Source organism: Taudactylus pleione, unplaced genomic scaffold (assembly GCF_031769625.1).
Source record: "Taudactylus pleione unplaced genomic scaffold, aTauple2 ptg001175l, whole genome shotgun sequence".
Classification (NCBI taxonomy): Eukaryota; Metazoa; Chordata; class Amphibia; order Anura; family Myobatrachidae; genus Taudactylus; species Taudactylus pleione.
In genome coordinates this window covers 181,547-204,269 of record NW_028285576.1, presented here as the reverse complement: position 1 = coordinate 204,269, position 22,723 = coordinate 181,547, and the positions used below count along the sequence as shown (strand labels likewise).

The 22,723-nt window shown below is 41.2% G+C and overlaps 1 protein-coding gene across 2 annotated transcripts in view; it reads left to right on the top strand.

The window, feature by feature from the left end:
- PODN (podocan) overlaps positions 1–22,411 on the top strand; it is a 104,179-nt gene extending 81,768 nt beyond the window's left edge. For both annotated transcript variants that reach the window (XM_088462259.1, XM_088462258.1), the window contains exons 9-11: positions 12,607–12,755; positions 12,843–12,997; positions 21,560–22,411. In XM_088462259.1, coding sequence (XP_088318385.1) covers positions 12,607–12,755; positions 12,843–12,984 — 291 coding nt within the window. In that variant the 3' untranslated portion in view covers positions 12,985–12,997; positions 21,560–22,411. The remainder of the gene's footprint in view (positions 1–12,606; positions 12,756–12,842; positions 12,998–21,559) is intronic.
- The last annotated feature ends 312 nt before the right edge of the window (positions 22,412–22,723 follow it).

Genomic DNA, 22,723 nt, shown 5'->3' with positions numbered 1-22,723 from the left:
AGTATATGGTGGGCAGGAGACTGTGGTAAGCATGAGGCTGGAGATGAGGAGTATATGGTGGGCAGGAGACTGTGATAAGCATGAGGCTGGAGATGAGGAGTATAAGGTGGTGTTGAAGATGAGCAGTATATGGTGGGCAGGAGACTGTGATAAGCATGAGGCTGGAGATGAGGAGTATAAGGTGGTGCTGGAGATGAGCAGTATATGGTGGGCAGGAGACTGATAAGCATGAGGCTGGAGAGTAGGAGTATATGGTGGGCAGGAGACTTTGATAAGCATGAGGCTGGAGATGAGGAGTATATGGTGGGCAGGAGACTGTGGTAAGCATGAGGCTGGAGATGAGGAGTATATGGTGAGCAGGAGACTGTGATAAGCATGAGGCTGGAGAGTAGGAGTATATGGTGGGCAGGAGACTGTGATAAGCATGAGGCTGGAGATGAGGAGTATATGGTGAGCAGGAGACTGTGATAAGCATGAGACTGGAGAGTAGGAGTATATGGTGGGCAGGAGACTGTGGTAAGCATGAGGCTGGAGATGAGCAGTGTATGGTGAGCAGGAGACTGTGATAAGCATGAGGCTGGAGATGAGGAGTATATGGTGGGCAGGAGACTGTGATAAGAATGAGGCTGGAGATGAGGAGTATATGGTGGGCAGGAGACTGTGATAAGCATGAGGCTGGAGATGAGGAGTATATGGGGCAGGAGACTGTGATAAACATGAGGCTGGAGATGAGGAGTATATGATGGGCTGGAGACTGTGATAAGCATGAGGCTAGAGATGAGCAGTATATGGGGCAGGAGACTGTGATAAATATGAGGCTGGAGATGAGGAGTATAAGGTGGACAGGAGACTGTGATAAGCATGAAGCTGGAGATGAGGAGTATATGGTGAGCAGGAGACTGTGAAAAGCATGAGGCTTGAGATGAGGAGTATAAGGTGGTGCTGGAGATGAGGAGTATAAGGTGGGCAGGAGACTATGATAAGCATGAGGCTGGAGATGAGCAGTATATGGTGGGCAGGAGACTGTGATAAGCATGAGGCTGGAGATGAGGAGTATAAGGTGGTGCTGGAGATGAGCAGTATATGCTGGGCAGGAGACTGATAAGCATGAGGCTGGAGATGAGCAGTATATGGTGGGCAGGAGACTGATAAGCTTGGGGCTGGAGATGAGCAGTATATGGTGGGCAATGAGACTGTGATAAGCTTGGGGCTGGAGATGAGCAGTATATGGTGGGCAATGAGTCTGTGATATGCATGAGGCTGGAGAGTAGTAGTATATGGTGGGCAGGAGACTGTGATAAGCATGAGGCTGGAGATGAGGAGTATATGGTGGGCAGGAGACTGTGATAAAGATGAGGCTGGAGATGAGCAGTATATGGTGGGAATGGGGCTGGAGATTCGCAGTATATGGTGGGCAGGAGACTGTGATAAGCAAGAGGCTGGAGATGCGTAGTATATGGTGGGTAGGAGACTGTGATAAAGATGAGGCTGGAGATGAGCCGTATATGGTGGGCAGGAGACTGTGATAAGCAAGAGGCTGGAGATGAGGAGTATATGTTGGACATGGGGATGGAGATTAGCAGTATATGGTGGGCAGGAGACTGTGGTAAGCATGAGGCTGGAGATGAGGAGTATATGGTGGGCAGAAGACTGTGATAAGCATGAGACTGGAGATGAGCAGTATATGGTGGGTTGGAGTCTGTGATAAGCATGAGGCTGGAGATGGGCAGTATATGATGGGCAGGAGACTGATAAGCTTGGGGCTGGAGATGAGCAGTATATGGTTGGCAGGAGACTGTGATAAACATGAGGCTGGAGATGAGCAGTATATGGTGGGTTGGAGTCTGTGATAAGCATGAGGCTGGAGATGGGCAGTATATGGTGGGCAGGAGAATGATAAGCTTGGGGCTGGAGATGAGCAGTATATGGTGGACAGGAGACTGTGATAAGCTTGAGGCTGGAGATGAGCAGTATATGGTGGGTTGGAGTCTGTGATAAGCATGAGGCTGGAGATGGCAGTATATGGTGGGCAGGAGAATGATAAGCTTGGGGCTGGAGATGAGCAGTATATGGTGGGCAGGAGACTGTGATAAGCATGAGGCTGGAGATGAGCAGTATATGGTGGGCAGGAGACTGTGATAAGCATGAGGCTGGAGATGAGGAGTATATGGTGGGCAGGAGACTGTGATAAGCATGAGGCTGGAGATGAGGAGTATATGGTGGGCAGGAGACTGTGATAAAGATGAGGCTGGAGATGAGCAGTATATGGTGGGAATGGGGCTGGAGATTCGCAGTATATGGTGGGCAGGAGACTGTGATAAGCAAGAGGCTGGAGATGCGTAGTATATGGTGGGTAGGAGACTGTGATAAAGATGAGGCTGGAGATGAGCCGTATATGGTGGGCAGGAGACTGTGATAAGCAAGAGGCTGGATATGAGCAGTATATGGTGGGCAGGAGACTGTGGTAAGCATGAGGCTGGATATGAGCAGTATATGGTGGGCAGGAGACTTTGAAAAGGTTTGGGCTGGAGACGAGCAGTATATGGTGGGCAGGAGACTGTGATATGCATGAGGCTGGATATGAGCAGTATATGGTGGGCAGGAGACTGTGGTAAGCATGAGGCTGGAGATGGACAGTATATGGTGGGCAGGAGACTGGAGATGAGCAGATATGGTGGGCAGGAGACTGTGATAAGCTTGGGGCTGGAGATGAGCAGTATATGGTGGGCAGGAGACTACCGTACTCAGAACTTGCTTGTTGGTTATGCAGTCACAAATGCCCCACTCTGAGGACCCTAGGGATCGGCTGTTGGGTGAAACGTTTTCCTCCCCTTATTAGCAGCAGATAGTTTACAATTTTCTTCCTGACACATAAATATTAAAAAATGAACGTAATAATTAAATCTATAAATATAAAGCAAAGGCAATACTAATACATATACTAATACAGGGGTAACACATATACTAATACATATACAAATATAGGGGTAACACATATACTAATACAGGGGTAACACATACACTGATACATATACTAATATAGGGGTAAGGGGTAACACATATACTAATATACTAATACATGGGTAACACATATACTAATAAATGGGTAACACATATACTAATACAGAGGTAACACATATACTAATACATATACTAGTACATATATTTATACAGGGGTAACACATATACTAAAACATATACTAATATAGGGGTAAGAGGTAACACATATACTTATACAGGGGTAACACATATACTAATAAATGGGTAACATATACTAATACAGGGGTAACACATATACTAATACATATACTAATAAATATTCTAATACAGGGGTAACACATATACTAATACATATATTAATACAGAGGTAACACATACTAATACATTTACTAATACATATACTAATACAGGAGTAACACATATACTGATACATATACTAAAACAGCGGTAACACATATACTAATACGTATACTAATACAGAGGTAACACATATACTACTAATACATATTCTAATACAGGGGTAACATATACAAATACAGGGGTAACATATACTAATACAGGTGTAACACATATACTAAATCATTTACTAATACAGGGGTAACTCATATACTAATACATATACTAATACATATACTAATACAGGGGTAACACATATACTAATACATATACTAACACAGGGTTAACACATATACTAATACTGGGGTAACACATATACTAATACTTATACTAATACAGGGGTAACACATATACTAATACATATACTAATACAGGGGTAACTCATATACTAATATATATACTAATACAGGGGTAACTCATATACTAATACATATACTAATATAGGGGTAACATATACTAATACAGGGCTAACACATATACTAATACATATACTAAAACAGGGGTAACACATATACTAATACATATACTAATACAGGGGTAACACAAATACTAATACAAATACTAAAACAGGGGTAACACATATACTAATACATATACTAATACAGGGGTAACACATATACTAATACATATACTAAAACAGGGGTAACACATATACTAATACATATACTAATACAGGGTTAACACATATACTAATACATATGCTCAATCAGGGGTAACACATATACTAATACATATACTAATACAGGGGTAACACATATACTAATACAGATACTAATATAGGGGTAACATATACTAATACAGGGGTAACACATATACTAATACATATACTAGAACAGGGGCAACACATATACTAATACATATACTAATACAGGGGTAACATATACACTGATACATATACTAATATAGGGGTAACACATATACTAATACAGGGATAACATATACTAATACAGGGGTAACACATATACTAATACATATACTAACACAGGGTTAACACATATACTAATACTGGGGTAACACATATACTAATACTTATACTAATACAGGGGTAACACATATACTAATACATATGTTAATACAGGGGTAACTCATATACTAATATATATACTAATACAGGGGTAACTCATATACTAATACAGGGGTAACAAATATACTAATACATATACTAATACAGTAGTAACACATATACTAATACAGGGGTAACACATATACTAATACAGGGGTAAAACATATACTAATACAGTGGTAACATATATACTAATAGATAGCCTAATACAGGTGTAACACATATACTGATACATATACTAAAACAGCGGTAACACATATACTAATACGTATACTAATACAGAGGTAACACATATACTACTAATACATATTCTAATACAGGGGTAACATATACAAATACAGGGGTAACATATACTAATACAGGTGTAACACATATACTAAATCATTTACTAATACAGGGGTAACTCATATACTAATACATATACTAATACATATACTAATACAGGGGTAACACATATACTAAATCATATACTAATACAGGGGTATCTCAGATACTAATACATATACTAATACAGGGGTAACACATATACTAATACAGGGGTAACACATATACTAATACAGGGGTAACAAATATACTAATACATATACTAATACTGGGGTAACACATATACTAATACATATACTAATACAGGGGTAACACATATACTAATACAGGGGTAACACATATATTAATACATATACTAATATAGGGGTAACACATATACTAATACAGGGGTAACACATATACTAATTCATATACTAATACATATACTAATACAGGGGTAATACATATACTAATACATATACTAAAACAGGTGTAACACATATACTAATACATATAGTAACACATATACTAATACAGGGGTAACACATATACTAATACATTTACTAATACTGGGGTAACACATATACTAATACAGGGGTAACACATATACTAATACAGGGCTAACATATGTACTAATACATATACTAATACAGGGGTAACACATATACTAATTCTTATACTAAAACAGGGGTAACATATACTAATACATTTACTAATACAGGGGTAACACATATACTAATACATATACTAATACAGGGGTAACACATATACTAATACATTTACTAATACAGGAGTAACACATATACTAATACATATACTAATACAGGGTTAACACATATACTAATACATATGCTCAATCAGGGGTAACACATATACTAATACATATACTAATACAGGGGTAACACATATACTAATACAGATACTAATATAGGGGTAACATATACTAATACAGGGGTAACACATATACTAATACATATACTAGAACAGGGGCAACACATATACTAATACATATACTAATACAGGGGTAACATATACACTGATACATATACTAATATAGGGGTAACACATATACTAATACAGGGATAACATATACTAATACAGGGGTAACACATATACTAATACATATACTAACACAGGGTTAACACATATACTAATACTGGGGTAACACATATACTAATACTTATACTAATACAGGGGTAACACATATACTAATACATATGTTAATACAGGGGTAACTCATATACTAATATATATACTAATACAGGGGTAACTCATATACTAATACAGGGGTAACAAATATACTAATACATATACTAATACAGTAGTAACACATATACTAATACAGGGGTAACACATATACTAATACAGGGGTAAAACATATACTAATACAGTGGTAACATATATACTAATAGATAGCCTAATACAGGTGTAACACATATACTGATACATATACTAAAACAGCGGTAACACATATACTAATACGTATACTAATACAGAGGTAACACATATACTACTAATACATATTCTAATACAGGGGTAACATATACAAATACAGGGGTAACATATACTAATACAGGTGTAACACATATACTAAATCATTTACTAATACAGGGGTAACTCATATACTAATACATATACTAATACATATACTAATACAGGGGTAACACATATACTAAATCATATACTAATACAGGGGTATCTCAGATACTAATACATATACTAATACAGGGGTAACACATATACTAATACAGGGGTAACACATATACTAATACAGGGGTAACAAATATACTAATACATATACTAATACTGGGGTAACACATATACTAATACATATACTAATACAGGGGTAACACATATACTAATACAGGGGTAACACATATATTAATACATATACTAATATAGGGGTAACACATATACTAATACAGGGGTAACACATATACTAATTCATATACTAATACATATACTAATACAGGGGTAATACATATACTAATACATATACTAAAACAGGTGTAACACATATACTAATACATATAGTAACACATATACTAATACAGGGGTAACACATATACTAATACATTTACTAATACTGGGGTAACACATATACTAATACAGGGGTAACACATATACTAATACAGGGCTAACATATGTACTAATACATATACTAATACAGGGGTAACACATATACTAATTCTTATACTAAAACAGGGGTAACATATACTAATACATTTACTAATACAGGGGTAACACATATACTAATACATATACTAATACAGGGGTAACACATATACTAATACATTTACTAATACAGGAGTAACACATATACTAATACATATACTAATACAGGGGTAACACAAATACTAATACATATACTAATATAGGGGTAACATATACTAATACAGGGCTAACACATATACTAATACATATACTAAAACAGGGGTAACACATATACTAATACATATACTAATACAGGGGTAACACAAATACTAATACAAATACTAAAACAGGGGTAACACATACTAATACATATACTAATACAGGGGTAACACATATACTAATACATATACTAAAACAGGGGTAACACATATACTAATACATATACTAATACAGGGGTAACACAAATACTAATACAAATACTAAAACAGGGGTAACACATACTAATACATATACTAAAACAGGGCTAACACATATACTAATACATATACTAAAACAGGGGTAACACATATACTAATACATATACTAATACAGGGGTAACACAAATACTAATACAAATACTAAAACAGGGGTAACACATACTAATACATATACTAATACAGGGGTAACACATATACTAATACATATACTAAAACAGGGGTAACACATATACTAATACATATACTAATACAGGGGTAACATATACTAATACAGGGGTAACACATATACTAATACATATGCTCAATCACGGGTAACACATATACTAATACATATACTAATACAGGGGTAACACATATACTAATACAGATACTAATATAGGGGTAACATATACTAATACAGGGGTAACACATATACTAATACATATACTAGAACAGGGGCAACACATATACTAATACATATACTAATACAGGGGTAACATATACACTGATACATATACTAATATAGGGGTAACACATATACTAATACAGGGATAACATATACTAATACAGGGGTAACACATATACTAATACATATACTAACACAGGGTTAACACATATACTAATACTGGGGTAACACATATACTAATACTTATACTAATACAGGGGTAACACATATACTAATACATATGTTAATACAGGGGTAACTCATATACTTATATACTAATACAGGGGTAACTCATATACTAATACATATACTAATACAGGGGTAACATATACTAATACATATGTTAATACAGGGGTAACTCATATACTAATACATATACTAATACAGGGGTAACATATACTAATACAGGGGTAACACATATACTAATACATATACTAATACAGGGGTTTCACATATACTAATACAGGGGTATAACATATACTAATACATATACTAATACAGTGGTAACACATATACTAATAGATAGACTAATACAGGTGTAACACATATACTGATACATATACTAAAACAGGGGTAACACATATACTAATACGTATACTAATACAGAGGTAACACATATACTACTAATACATATTCTAATACAGGGGTAACATATACAAATACAGGGGTAGCACATATACTAATACAGGTGTAACACATATACTAAATCATTTACTAATACAGGGGTAACTCATATACTAATACATATACTAATACATATACTAATACAGGGGTAACACATATACTAAATCATATACTAATACAGGGGTATCTCAGATACTAATACATATACTAATACAGGGGTAACACATATACTAATACAGGGGTAACACATATACTAATACAGGGGTAACAAATATACTAATACATATACTAATACAGGGGTAACACATATACGAATACATATACTAATACAGGGGTAACACATATACTAATACAGGGGTAACACATATACGAATACATATACTAATACAGGGGTAACACATATACTAATACAGGGGTAACACATATATTAATACATATACTAATACAGGGGTAATACATATACTAATTCATATACTAATACATATACTAATACAGGGGTAATACATATACTATTACATATATAAAATACAAGGGTAATACATATTCTAATACATATACTAAAACAGGTGTAACACATATACTAATACATATAGTAACACATATACTAATACATATACTAATACAGGGGTAACACATATACTAATATATTTACTAATACTGGGGTAACACATATACTAATACAGGGCTAACAGATGTACTAATACATATACTAATACAGGGGTATCACATATACTAATACATATACTAATACAGGGGTAACACATATACTACTAATACATATTCTAATACAGGGGTAACACATATACTAATACATTTACTAATACAGGGGTAACACATATACTAATACATATACTAATACAGGGGTAACACATATACTAATACAGGGGTAACACATATACTAGTACATATACTAATACAGGGGTAACACATATACTAATACATATACTAATACAGGGGTAACACATATACTAATACATATGCTCAAACAGGGGTAACACATATACTAATACCTATACTAATATAGGGGTAACATATACTAATACATATTCTAATACAGGGGTAATACATATACTAATAGAGGTGTAACACATATTCTAATACATATACTAAAACAGGGGTAACACATATACTAATACATATGCTAATACAGGGGTAACACATATACTAATACATATACTAATACAGGGGTAACACATATACTAATACATATGTTAATACAGGGGTAACTCATATACTAATACATATACTAATACAGGGGTAACACATATACTAATACAGGGGTAACACATATACTAATACATATACTAATACAGTGGTAACACATATACTAATACATTTACTAATACAGGGGAAACACATATACTGATACATATACTAATATAGGGGTAACACATATACTAATACAGGGGTAACACATATACTAATACAGGGGTAACACATATACTAATACAGGGGTTTCGCATATACTAAGACAGGGGTAAAACATATACTAATACATTTACTAATACAGGGGAAACACATATACTACTAGATATACTAATACAGGGGAAACACATATACTAATACATATACTAATACAGGGGTAACACATATACTAATTCTTATACTAATACAGGGGTATCACATATACTAATACAGGGGTAACACATATACTAATACATATACTAATACAGGGGTATCACATATACTAATACATATACTAATACAGGGGTAACAGACTAATGCAGGGGAAACACATTTACTAATACAGGGGTATCACATATACTCATACATATACTAAAACAGGGGTAACATATTCTAATACAGGGTTAAAACATATACTAATACATATACTAATACAGGGGTAACACATATACTAATACATATACTAACACAGGGGTAACACATATACTAATACATATACTAATACAGGGGTAACACATATACTAATACATATACTAATACATATACTAATACAGGGGTAACACATATACTAAATCATATACTAAAACAGGGGTAACACAAATACTAATACATATACTAATACAGGGGTAACACATATACTAATACATATACTAATACAGGGGTAACACATATACTAATACATTTACTAATACAGGGGTAACATATACTAATACAGGGGTAACACATATACTAATACATATACTAATACAGGGGTAACACATATACTACTAATACATATTCTAATACAGGGGTAACATATACTAATACAGGGGTAACACATATACTAATACAGGGGTAACACATATACTAAATCATATACTAATACAGGGTTAACTCATATACTAATACATATACACTAATACAGGGGTAACACATATACTAATACATATACTAATACAGTGGTAACACATATACTAATACATTTACTAATACAGGGGAAACACATATACTGATACATATACTAATATAGGGGTAACACATATACTAATACAGGGGTAACACATATACTAATACAGGGGTAACACATATACTAATACAGGGGTTTCGCATATACTAAGACAGGGGTAAAACATATACTAATACATTTACTAATACAGGGGAAACACATATACTACTAGATATACTAATACAGGGGAAACACATATACTAATACATATACTAATACAGGGGTAACACATATACTAATTCTTATACTAATACAGGGGTATCACATATACTAATACAGGGGTAACACATATACTAATACATATACTAATACAGGGGTATCACATATACTAATACATATACTAATACAGGGGTAACAGACTAATGCAGGGGAAACACATTTACTAATACAGGGGTATCACATATACTCATACATATACTAAAACAGGGGTAACATATTCTAATACAGGGTTAAAACATATACTAATACATATACTAATACAGGGGTAACACATATACTAATACATATACTAACACAGGGGTAACACATATACTAATACATATACTAATACAGGGGTAACACATATACTAATACATATACTAATACATATACTAATACAGGGGTAACACATATACTAAATCATATACTAAAACAGGGGTAACACAAATACTAATACATATACTAATACAGGGGTAACACATATACTAATACATATACTAATACAGGGGTAACACATATACTAATACATATACTAATACAGGGGTAACACATATACTACTAATACATATTCTAATACAGGGGTAACATATACTAATACAGGGGTAACACATATACTAATACAGGGGTAACACATATACTAAATCATATACTAATACAGGGTTAACTCATATACTAATACATATACACTAATACAGGGGTAACACATATACTAATACATATACTAATACAGGGGTAACACATATACTAATACAGGGGTAACACATATATTAATACATATACTAATACAGGGGTAACACATATACTAATTCATATACTAATACATATACTAATACAGGGGTAATACATATACTAATACAGGGGTAACACATATACTAATTCATATACTAAAACAGGGGTAACACATATACTAATACATTTACTAATACAGGGGGTAACACATATACTAATACAGGGGTAACACATATACTAATACAGGGGTATCACACTAATAGAGGGGTAACACATTTACTAATACAGGGGTAACACATACACTAATAGATAGACTAATACAGGTGTAACACATATACTCATACATATACTAAAACAGGGGTAACACATATACTAATACGTATACTAATACAGGGGTAACACATATACTACTAATACATATTCTAATAGAGGGGTAACATATACAAATACAGGGGTAGCACATATACTAATACAGGGGTAACACATATACTAAATCATTTACTAATACAGGGGTAACTCATATACTAATACATATACTAATACAGGGGTAACACATATACTAATACATATACTAATACAGGGGTAACACATATACTAATACATATACTAATACAGGGGTAACACATATACTAATACATATACTAATACAGGGGTAACACATATACTAATACAGGGGTAACACATATACTAAAACAGGGGTAACACATATACTAATATAGCGGTAACACATATACTAATACAGGGGTAACACATGAAGTTTTATTAACCATATATGTAAAATCATTGGTCTGGGTACGTCTATGTAAGTGGATATTAAAATAGTAAATATATAATTTTCTGTTCTATTCAGCTGCTGGACTTGTCGGGGAACCAGCTGTCCTATGTACCCCCCGACCTGCCGGAGTCCCTGGAATACCTGTACCTGCAAAATAACAGGATAGTGACCGTGTCTGACAGCGCATTTGAAGCCACTCCTAATATAAAGGGAATCTTCCTCAGGTAGCCGAAGCCAAGCGGTTCCCGGTTATAAATGAACAAAACGTGAAAGTTATAGACAGTGATCACCGATTCCTTATATCTCTGCAGGTTCAACATGCTGTCCCCCGGCTCAGTGAGCGAGAGCGCTTTCCAGGGCCTCGATAAGCTGCAGGTCCTGGACATCGAGAGTAACCTGGCCGTGCCTCAAGTCTCTAAGAAAAAGGATGAAGAAGAAGACCGAAAAAGATAAAATAGAATTTCCAGTACGTATAGAAAAGACTCACAAAACCCAGCCATCCACCCACCCAGCCATCCACCCACCCACCTACCCAGCCATCCACCCATCTACCAACCCAGCCATCCACCCACCCAGCCATCCACCCACCCATCCATCTACCAACCCAGCCATCCACCCAGCCAGCCATCCACCCACCTACCGTATGGGGCATATTATTACAGACCCTGCCTGTAAAAACTTACAAAGTAGAAGGGGGATGAGATACATTAGATGGAGAGGGGACAATGGACTTAGTGGTCGGAGAGGGGGGACATGAGGGGGAGAGGACTGAGGGGTAAGATGTAAGCCCTTGTAGGGTATATGCAGACATGGGGCACCATATAAAGATGACCTGAGTTAGAGTGTGGAGAGGGGACATTACCCTATGGAGGCCCAGCTGCAGGTAACGTGATGGCACCGATGCACCAGGCAGTCTGATACACAGTGTTGTTGTGGAGGGAGATGGGATCTAGTCACATCCTTCCATGACCTGGTCCTGTCCCTGCCACCTAGAAAAGCAGATAATATAATACCCCCCTGAACGATTATCTGCAGGGTATATAGTCAGAACGATATGCGCTCTCTCTAAACTAACATTACCGGTGCAAAAAGGTCAGCGAGGCAGCTCACCCCCACCGTGGTGACCGCAGAGCGCAGCTTCTGGTGTCCTCTGTCCAGTTCTGGCGGTGACCAGTCACCCAAACAGGGCTGCTACCAGGAACACACTAATTAGCAGGGCGCTAATACTTAAATAATGTTTATCAATGTATTTAGTGCACAAATTAATTTTATACAGCTGCAACCCCACCTGTGTACAGTACCTGTGTAAGTTCACAGAAACAAACTATAAGCTAATCACTAGAAGATGAACGGGTTTTGCGCTCATTTGATGAATATAAAAATTATATAATAATGCTATTCAATACTAGTACCAAATATGGCAGAAACAAACAAGATCAAGACACCAGAATAGTTTTAAATATATTTATATTAAATAATCTAATTCATAAGAAACATAAACATCATAGATATTCATGTGTACTATACACTATAACATGCTAAACATCTGCACAATTATATGTGGGTGCGTTCTATAGCTGGTTTTAGCCTCCATATAATGATAATGGAGCAAAGTATGTCATTATAAGATCTCACATTAGACTGTAAAGGTTGTTTGAGTGTTCGCTCCTCCGTTTAATAAGCTCCGGATTCAGGTGTATTTGGAGCTCCATTGGGCCAAGGTGAGCAAGCGGTTCTCCTGGGCAGTAATTGTGTCAGCCTGTGACAGCCCTTCCCCATACTGCAGAGAGAGCACTCTCCTGCCTCGCAGGTTATCCCAGTCTCTGTCTCTGTCTCCTCTATAAGGTGAGTGCTGGAGATACAGGGACCGGCCACACTGCAGGAAGAGCACTCTCCTAGCTCTCAGGTTAGGCCAGTCTATGTCTCCTCTATAAGGTGAGTGCTGGAGATACAGGGACCGGCCGCACTGCTAGAAGAGCACTCTCCTGCCTCGCAGGTTATCCCAGTCTATGACTCCGTCTTCTATCCTCTATAAGGTGAGTGCTGGAGATACAGGGACCGGCCACACTGCAGGAAGAGCAATCTCCTGCCTCACAGGTTAGGCCAGTCTATGTCTCCGTCTTCTCTCCTCTATAAGGTGAGTGCTGGAGATACAGGGACCGGCCGCACTGCAGGAAGAGCACTCTCCTAGCTCGCAGGTTATCACAGTCTATGACTCCGTCTTCTATCCTCTATAAGGTGAGTGCTGGAGATACAGGGACCGGCCACACTACAGGAAGAGCACTCTCCTGCCTCGCAGGTTATCTCAGTCTATGTCTCCATCTTCTCTCCTCTATAAGGTGAGTGCTGGAGATACAGGGACCGGCCGCACTGCAGGAAGAGAACTCTCCTGCCTCGCAGGTTATTCCAGTCTATGTCTCCTCTATAAGGTGAGTGCTGGAGATACAGGGACCGGCCGCACTGCAGGAAGAGCACTCTCCTGGCTCGCAGGATAGGCCAGTCTATGTCTCCGTCTTCTCTCCTCTATAAGGTGAGTGCTGGAGATACAGGGACCGGCCATACTGCAGGAAGAGCACTCTCCTGCCTCGCAGGTTAGGCCAGTCTATGTCTCCTCTATAAGGTGAGTGCTGGAGATACAGGGACCGGCCACACTGCAGGAAGAGCACTCTCCAGGCTCGCAGGTTAGGCCAGTCTATGTCTAAATCTTCTCTCCTCTATAAGGTGAGTGCTGGATATACAAAGTCCCACCAAGTAGCAGATCTAATAAGAACAGTCCTCTGACTGGTTTTGCTCCCTCCAATGGAAGCTTTATCAAAGGACTTCAGAGACTTATTTGGTTCTGCCATATTTGGTAATAGTATTGAATAGCGTTGTTATATAATTTTTATATACATCAAATTAGCGCAAATCCCGTTCATTTTCTAGTGATTGGCTGCTATCAGACCTGGTGGGGGCCAGTACATATTATACCGGCAGGGCAACCAACCATGTGTAATATGAAGCCCTGGTCCACAGAGCAAGCATGTACTATGAAGTCCCCTCTTCAGCAGCGCAAATCTCCAGAATCTCCCTACCTGCCCCCAGACCTAGCATCATGCCATCAGTCATCCTACATGCCCCCAGAATCTCCCTGCCTGCCCCCAGACCTAGCCTCATGCCATAAGTCCTCATACATGCCCCCAGAATCTCCCCGCCTGCCCCCAGACCTAGCCTCATGCCATCAGTCCTCCTACATGCCCCCAGAATCTGCCCACCTGCCCCAGACCTAGCCTCATGCCATCAGTCCTCCTACATGCCCCCAGAATCTCCCCACCTGCCTCCCTGACCTAGCATCATGCCATCAGTCCTCCTACATGCCCCCAGAATCTCCCCACCTGCCCCCAGACCTAGCCTCATGCCATCAGTCCTCCTACATGCCCCCAGAATCTCCCCACCTGCCCCCAGACCTAGCCTCATGCCATCAGTCCTCCTACATGCCCCCAGAATCTCCCCACTTGCCCCCAGGCCTAGCCTCATGCCATCAGTCCTCCTACATGCCCCCAGAATCTCCCAACCTGCCCCTAGACCTAGCCTCATGCCATCAGTCCTCCTACATGCCCCCAGAATCTCCCCACCTGCCTCCCCGACCTAGCTTCATGCCATCAGTCCTCCTGCATGCCCCCAGAATCTGCCCCCCAGCCCCCAGACCTAGCCTCATGCCATCAGACCTCCTACATGCCCCCAGAATCTCCCCACCTGCCCCCAGACCTAGCATCATGCCATCAGTCCTCCTACATGCCCCTTGCATATCCCACAAATGTCCCCACATTTTATTACCAATCACTGATATACCGCCTTCATGTTTCATTATGCTTTAACCATCAGAGCTAAAGTTTTAAAATCTTTAATGATTAAAAAAAAGGATTATTCAAATAAATTGTGATGACTTTCCGTCATCCTCTCAACTTCTGATCGGCAGTCACTTGCCATGGGGAAATGGTCCAGATAGGGAAGGGACCGAGGGGCAGCTGGAGAAAGCAGGCAGAAGGACAGCTGGAGAAAGGGGGTAGGGGCAGAAGGACAGCTGGGGAAGGTGTCGAGGAATAGCTGTGGAAAGCGGGCAGAGGGACAGCTGGAGAAAGTGGGCAGAGGGACAGCTGGGGAAAGGGGGCAGAGGGACAGCTGGGGAAAGGGGGCAGAGGGACTGCTGGGGAAGGTGGCAGAGGGACAGCTGGAGAAAGCGGGCAGAGGGACAGCTGGAGAAAGTGGGCAGAAGGACAGCTGGGGAAGGTGTCGAGGAACAGCTGGGGAAAGCGGGCAGAAGGACAGCTGGGGAAAGCGGGCCGAGGGACAGCTGGGGTAAGCGGGCCAGGGAAAGCAGGTTGAGGGACAGCGGGGAAAGTGGGCAGAGGGACAGCTGGGGAAAGGGGGTAGGGGCAAAGGGACAGCTGGAGAAAGCGGGCAGAGGGACAGCTGGAGAAAGCGGGCAGAGGGACAGCTGGAGAAAGCGGGCAGAGGGACAGCTGGAGAAAGTGGGCAGAGGGACAGCTGGGGAAAGGGGGCAGAAGGACAGCTGGGGAAGGTGGCAGAAGGACAGCTGGGGAAAGGGGGCCGAGGGACAGCTGGGGAAGGGGGCCGAGGGACAGCTGGGGAAGGGGGCAGAGGGACAGCTGGAGAAAGTGGACAGAGGGACAGCTGGTAAAGGGGGCACAGAGACAGTACTGTGCACTGCAGCTGAAGCTACTCACATAATAATCACATTAGGGGTTGTACAGCGCACATTCAAGGTCTGGGCAATGGAAGCAGAGGAGGAGGCGAGCTGGGGGCAGGTAGTAGAGGTAGGAATGGCCATCAACAGGTTTCCCATCAATGGTGTCATCTGTGGTTTATATCGATGGCAGGAAGCCATCAACGGGAAACCATTGGAGGTGGGAAAGGGAATCCTCAGTGGGGGGTGCACCTTTAATAAAGGTAACTGATATTTCAGGGTCCATGGTCCTTTAGCGTTGTACCTCACAATATTGTGTAAAAGTGTTGTAGACTCTTTAAAACTGAGCTGCACAATTCTATAAAGATAATGATATTAGCAGCAGAGGAATAATGTTGTTGTAAAACATCAGATAAAGATTTCTTGTTCTCTGAGGAACCAGAATGTTCTTGGATAGAGGGAATATCGTTACAAGATCGCTATAACAATTTTGTAACGCATAGCCGGGATGATGGAGAGGAGGTAAGTAATGCAGCTACCGCTGTACCAGCGCTACTAACCGAGGAGACAGATGCTTTTCGGAGCAGCTGTCCCTGCGCCGGAGCAATGATGAATTGCTCCGGTGTAATCTAGCCCCCGCTGCGACTTGGATACTTAATCATCGGGGGTCATACGACCTCTGATGATGAATAGGCCCCTAAGGGAGATGATGAAGGAAGACATAACCCTGGGTCTGTACGATTGGGTGACACTTATCATATCGACATGGTCAAACTGTCGCCATACAGCATGACCAGTGACCGTGCCCACATTCATCATGTTTATGTGGATGAATTTCCGACATGAGGAACTTCGACAAACGGTCCCTGGTGGTCTAGCGGTATCTTACCTTGTCCCAGAGGCTGCAGCGGCCTACAACATCTTCTTCCAGGTCCCAGTGTTTAGTGAGGATCAGTTCTGGTGCCGATACATCAGCAGCGGCGTTCCGATGAGTATTTTACTCACTAGCCCTAATCCCTACACCTAACCCCCCACCCCCACAGCCTAGCCCTAACCCTCCCCTCCCCCCCCTCCCGCAGCCTTGCCCTAAGCCCCCCCATGCAGCCTAGCCCTAACCCTCCACTCCCCCCCACAGCCTAGCCTTAAGCCCCCCCATGCAGCCTAGCCCTAAGCCCCCCCATGCAGCCTAGCCCTAACCCTCCCCTCCCCCCCCTGCAGCCTAGCCCTAAGCCCCCCCATGCAGCCTAGCCCTAAGCCCCCATACACTAGTATCACAGATATCTCCTACATACCTTCCTCTCCCGGAATGGCACGCTGTCCTCATACACTAGTATCACAGATATCTCCTACTTACCTTTCTCTTCCGGAATGGCTCACTGTCCCCATACACTAGTATCACAGATATATCCTGCTTACCTTTCTCTCCCGGAATGGCCGCTGTCCCCATACACTAGTATCACAGATATCTCCTGCTTACCTTCCTCTCCTGGAATGGCCCGCTGTCCCCATACACTAGTATCACAGATATCTCCTACTTACCTTTCTCCTCCGGAATGGCCCACTGTCCCCATACATTAGTATCACAGATATCTCCTGCTTACCTTTCTCTCCTAGAATGGCCGCTATCCCCATACACTAGTATCACAGATATCTCCTACTTACCTTTCTCCTCCGGAATGGCCCACTGTCCCCATACATTAGTATCACATATATCTCCTGCTTACCTTTCTCTCCTGGAATGGCTCGCTGTCCCCATACACTAGTATCACAGATATCTCCTGCTTACCTTTCTCTCCTGGAATGGCTCGCTGTCCCCATACACTAGTATCACAGATATATCCTGCTTACCTTTCTCTCCTGCAATGGCCGGCTGTCCCCATACACTAGTATCACAGATATATCCTGCTTACCTTTCTCTCCTGGAATGGCCGCTGTCCCCATACACTAGTATCACAGATATCTCCTGCTTACCTTTCTCTCCTGGAATGGCCACTGTCCCCATACACTAGTATCACAGATATCTCCTACTTACCTTTCTCCTCCGGAATGGCCCACTGTCCCCATACATTAGTATCACATATATCTCCTGCTTACCTTTCTCTCCTGGAATGGCTCGCTGTCCCCATACACTAGTATCACAGATATCTCCTGCTTACCTTTCTCTCCTGGAATGGCTCGCTGTCCCCATACACTAGTATCACAGATATATCCTGCTTACCTTTCTCTCCTGCAATGGCCGGCTGTCCCCATACACTAGTATCACAGATATATCCTGCTTACCTTTCTCTCCTGGAATGGCCGCTGTCCCCATACACTAGTATCACAGATATCTCCTGCTTACCTTTCTCTCCTGGAATGGCCACTGTCCCCATACACTAGTATCACAGATATCTCCTGCTTACCTTTCTCTCCTGGAATGGCCACTGCCCCCATACACTAGTATCACAGATATCTCCTGCTTACCTTCCTCTCCCGGAATGTACCGCTATCCCCATACACTAGTATCACAGATATCTCCTACTTACCATCCTCTCCCGGAATGGCCGCTGTCCCCATACACTAGTATCCCAGATATCTCCTGCTTACCTTTCTCTCCTGGAATGGCGGCTGTCCTCATACACTAGTATCACAGATATCTCCTACTTACCTTTCTCTCCTGGAATGGCCCGCTGTCCCAATACACTAGTATCACATATATCTCCTGCTTACCTTTCTCTCCCGGAATGGCCCGCTGTCCCCATACACTAATATCACAGATATCTCCTGCTCACCTTCCTCTCCCAGAATGGCCGCTGTCCCCATACACTAGTATTACAGATATCTCCTGCTTACCTTCCTCTCCCGGACTGGCCGCTGTCCCAATACACTAGTATCACAGATATCTCCTGCTTACCTTCCTCTCCCGGAATGGACCGCTATCCCCATACACTAGTATCACAGATATCTCCTACTTACCATCCTCTCCCGGAATGGCCGCTGTCCCCATACACTAGTATCCCAGATATCTCCTGCTTACCTTTCTCTCCTGGAATGGCGGCTGTCCTCATACACTAGTATCACAGATATCTCCTACTTACCTTTCTCTCCTGGAATGGCCCGCTGTCCCAATACACTAGTATCACATATATCTCCTGCTTACCTTTCTCTCCTGGAATGGCCCGCTGTCCCCATACACTAATATCACAGATATCTCCTGCTCACCTTCCTCTCCCGGAATGTCCCGCTGTCCCCATACACTAGTATCACAGATATCTCCTGCTTACCTTTCTCTCCCGGAATGGCCGCTGTCCCCATACACTAGTATCACATATCTCCTACTTACCTTTCTCTCCCGGAATGGCCGCTGTCCCCATACACTAGTATCACAGATACCTCCTGCTTACCTTCCTCTCCCGGAATGGCCGCTGTCCCAATACACTAGAATCACAGATATCTCCTGCTAACCTTCCTCTCCCGGAATGGCCCGCTATCCCCATACACTAGTATCACAGATATCTCCTACTTACCATCCTCTCCTGGAATGGCCGCTGTCCCCATACACTAGTATCCCAGATATCTCCTGCTTACCTTTCTCTCCCGGAATGGCGGCTGTCCTCATACACTAGTATCACAGATATCTCCTACTTACCTTTCTCTCCTGGAATGTCCCGCTGTCCCAATACACTAGTATCACATATATCTCCTGCTTACCTTTCTCTCCCGGAATGGCCGCTGTCCCCATACACTAGTATCACAGATATCTCCTGTTTACCTTTCTCTCCCGGAATGGCCGCTGTCCCCATACACTAGTATCATATATCTCCTGCTTACCTTTCTGTCCCGATGTTTCCTGCTGTCCCCATACACTAGTATGGGGACCTGAATTCACCAAGCTCCAAATATGCAATATTTTCGGAGCTGGACTGCGGGAACATTGGCAATCTTCAGATGGCATTTCCCGGGTTGCATAGATCCACCCCTGTCGGGCTTCCACCGCCAGACGCTGGGGCTCTAGTTTACGCAGGCGCACTAGAACTCTTGAGTCATCGGCAGTGCTAGGATTCACTGATCCAGAAGGAGCAGTGAAAACATTCCGGGAGACTTTCGGATCAGCTGTCTCCGCGGCGGAGCAGTGATGAATTGCTCTGGTACTCACCGTGAATAGGAATAATAATTATTGGGGTCCTCCCGGATCCCGTTAATTAACATAATGAATAGACCTCTGAGTCTAAGACATTTGCATAGAATACAGACAAAATAGAAACACAAACTGTTTTAAGAATTTAATTTACAATAAAACTACCCTGGACGGCAATGTCGTGTTTACGAAGATCATAAAATTCTTCCACTTTTCTTCCGAAGGTGCTGCGATAACCAGCTACAAATAAGGCTTGCGACTTGTACATGGACAGTGAAGAGATAAGATGGAGTATCCCCAATTTACACCTTCTTGCTGTGAGACCCTGCCGTGTACATCACCTTCCTCCTGTGAGACCCTGCAGTGTACATCACCTTCCTGCTGTGAGACCTTGCCGTGTACATCCCCTTCCTGCTGTGAGACCCTGCCGTGTACATCCCCTTCCTGCTGTGAAACCCTGCCGTGTACATCCCCTTCCTGCTGTGAGGACCCTGCCGTGTACATCTCCTTCCTGCTGTGAGGACCCTGCCGTGTACATCTCCTTCCTGCTGTGAGGACCCTGCCATGTACATCTCCTTCCTGCTGTGAGAGAACCAGCCATGAGAGCCTGAGACCTCTTACCTCGCTTTGCTGTACATTCTGGATGTCTCTAGTAGTGAAAACACCACTAGGTGACCTATAACCAATTGACATGAGAGATCCGGCCTCCGCTGACCTGTAGAAACTGGCTTTTGTTGTACATTTTATGTTATATTATAAGTAAATCAGTAGATGAGCAAAGTTTCCAGTCTGTTGAACAAGCAGAAGCTTCTAATGAGCACAGTTGTGTTGTGTGGTTGGGAATAAGGAGCTGCCCATAATGGCCACACATTCCTATAGCTTTCATGCTGCTCACACTGTATATACTGTATGTTTGTAATCATACAATATATGGAATGGATGGGTGAGTATACAGTGGTACTAGAACGTTTATAAATCCTTTAGAAGTTTCTGAATTTCTGCATAAATGTGACATTGAATGAGTTCAGTTCATAAAAGTAGATGAGAACCCAAATAAATAAAATTACATACAATTAGGTTACATTCAGTTATTGCTCACAATGATGCAACATTAAATATCTGTGTCATAGAAATTTTGTGAACTTCTAGGAGCCAGTAACTGGTGGGATCCAATTATACAAATGTTGATCAGTCCGGCACATGGGCTTGGCGGAGTTTTGACCCTTTCCTCCTGACAGAACTGCTTTATACATGTTGGTGGGCTTCCTGCATGAGCTCCGCATCAGGTTCTGCCATGGCACAGGTCTCACTACCCTAGTTATGGCTCTGGGTGGGCTTCCTGCATGAGCTCCGCATCAGGTTCTGCCATGGCACAGGTCTCACTACCC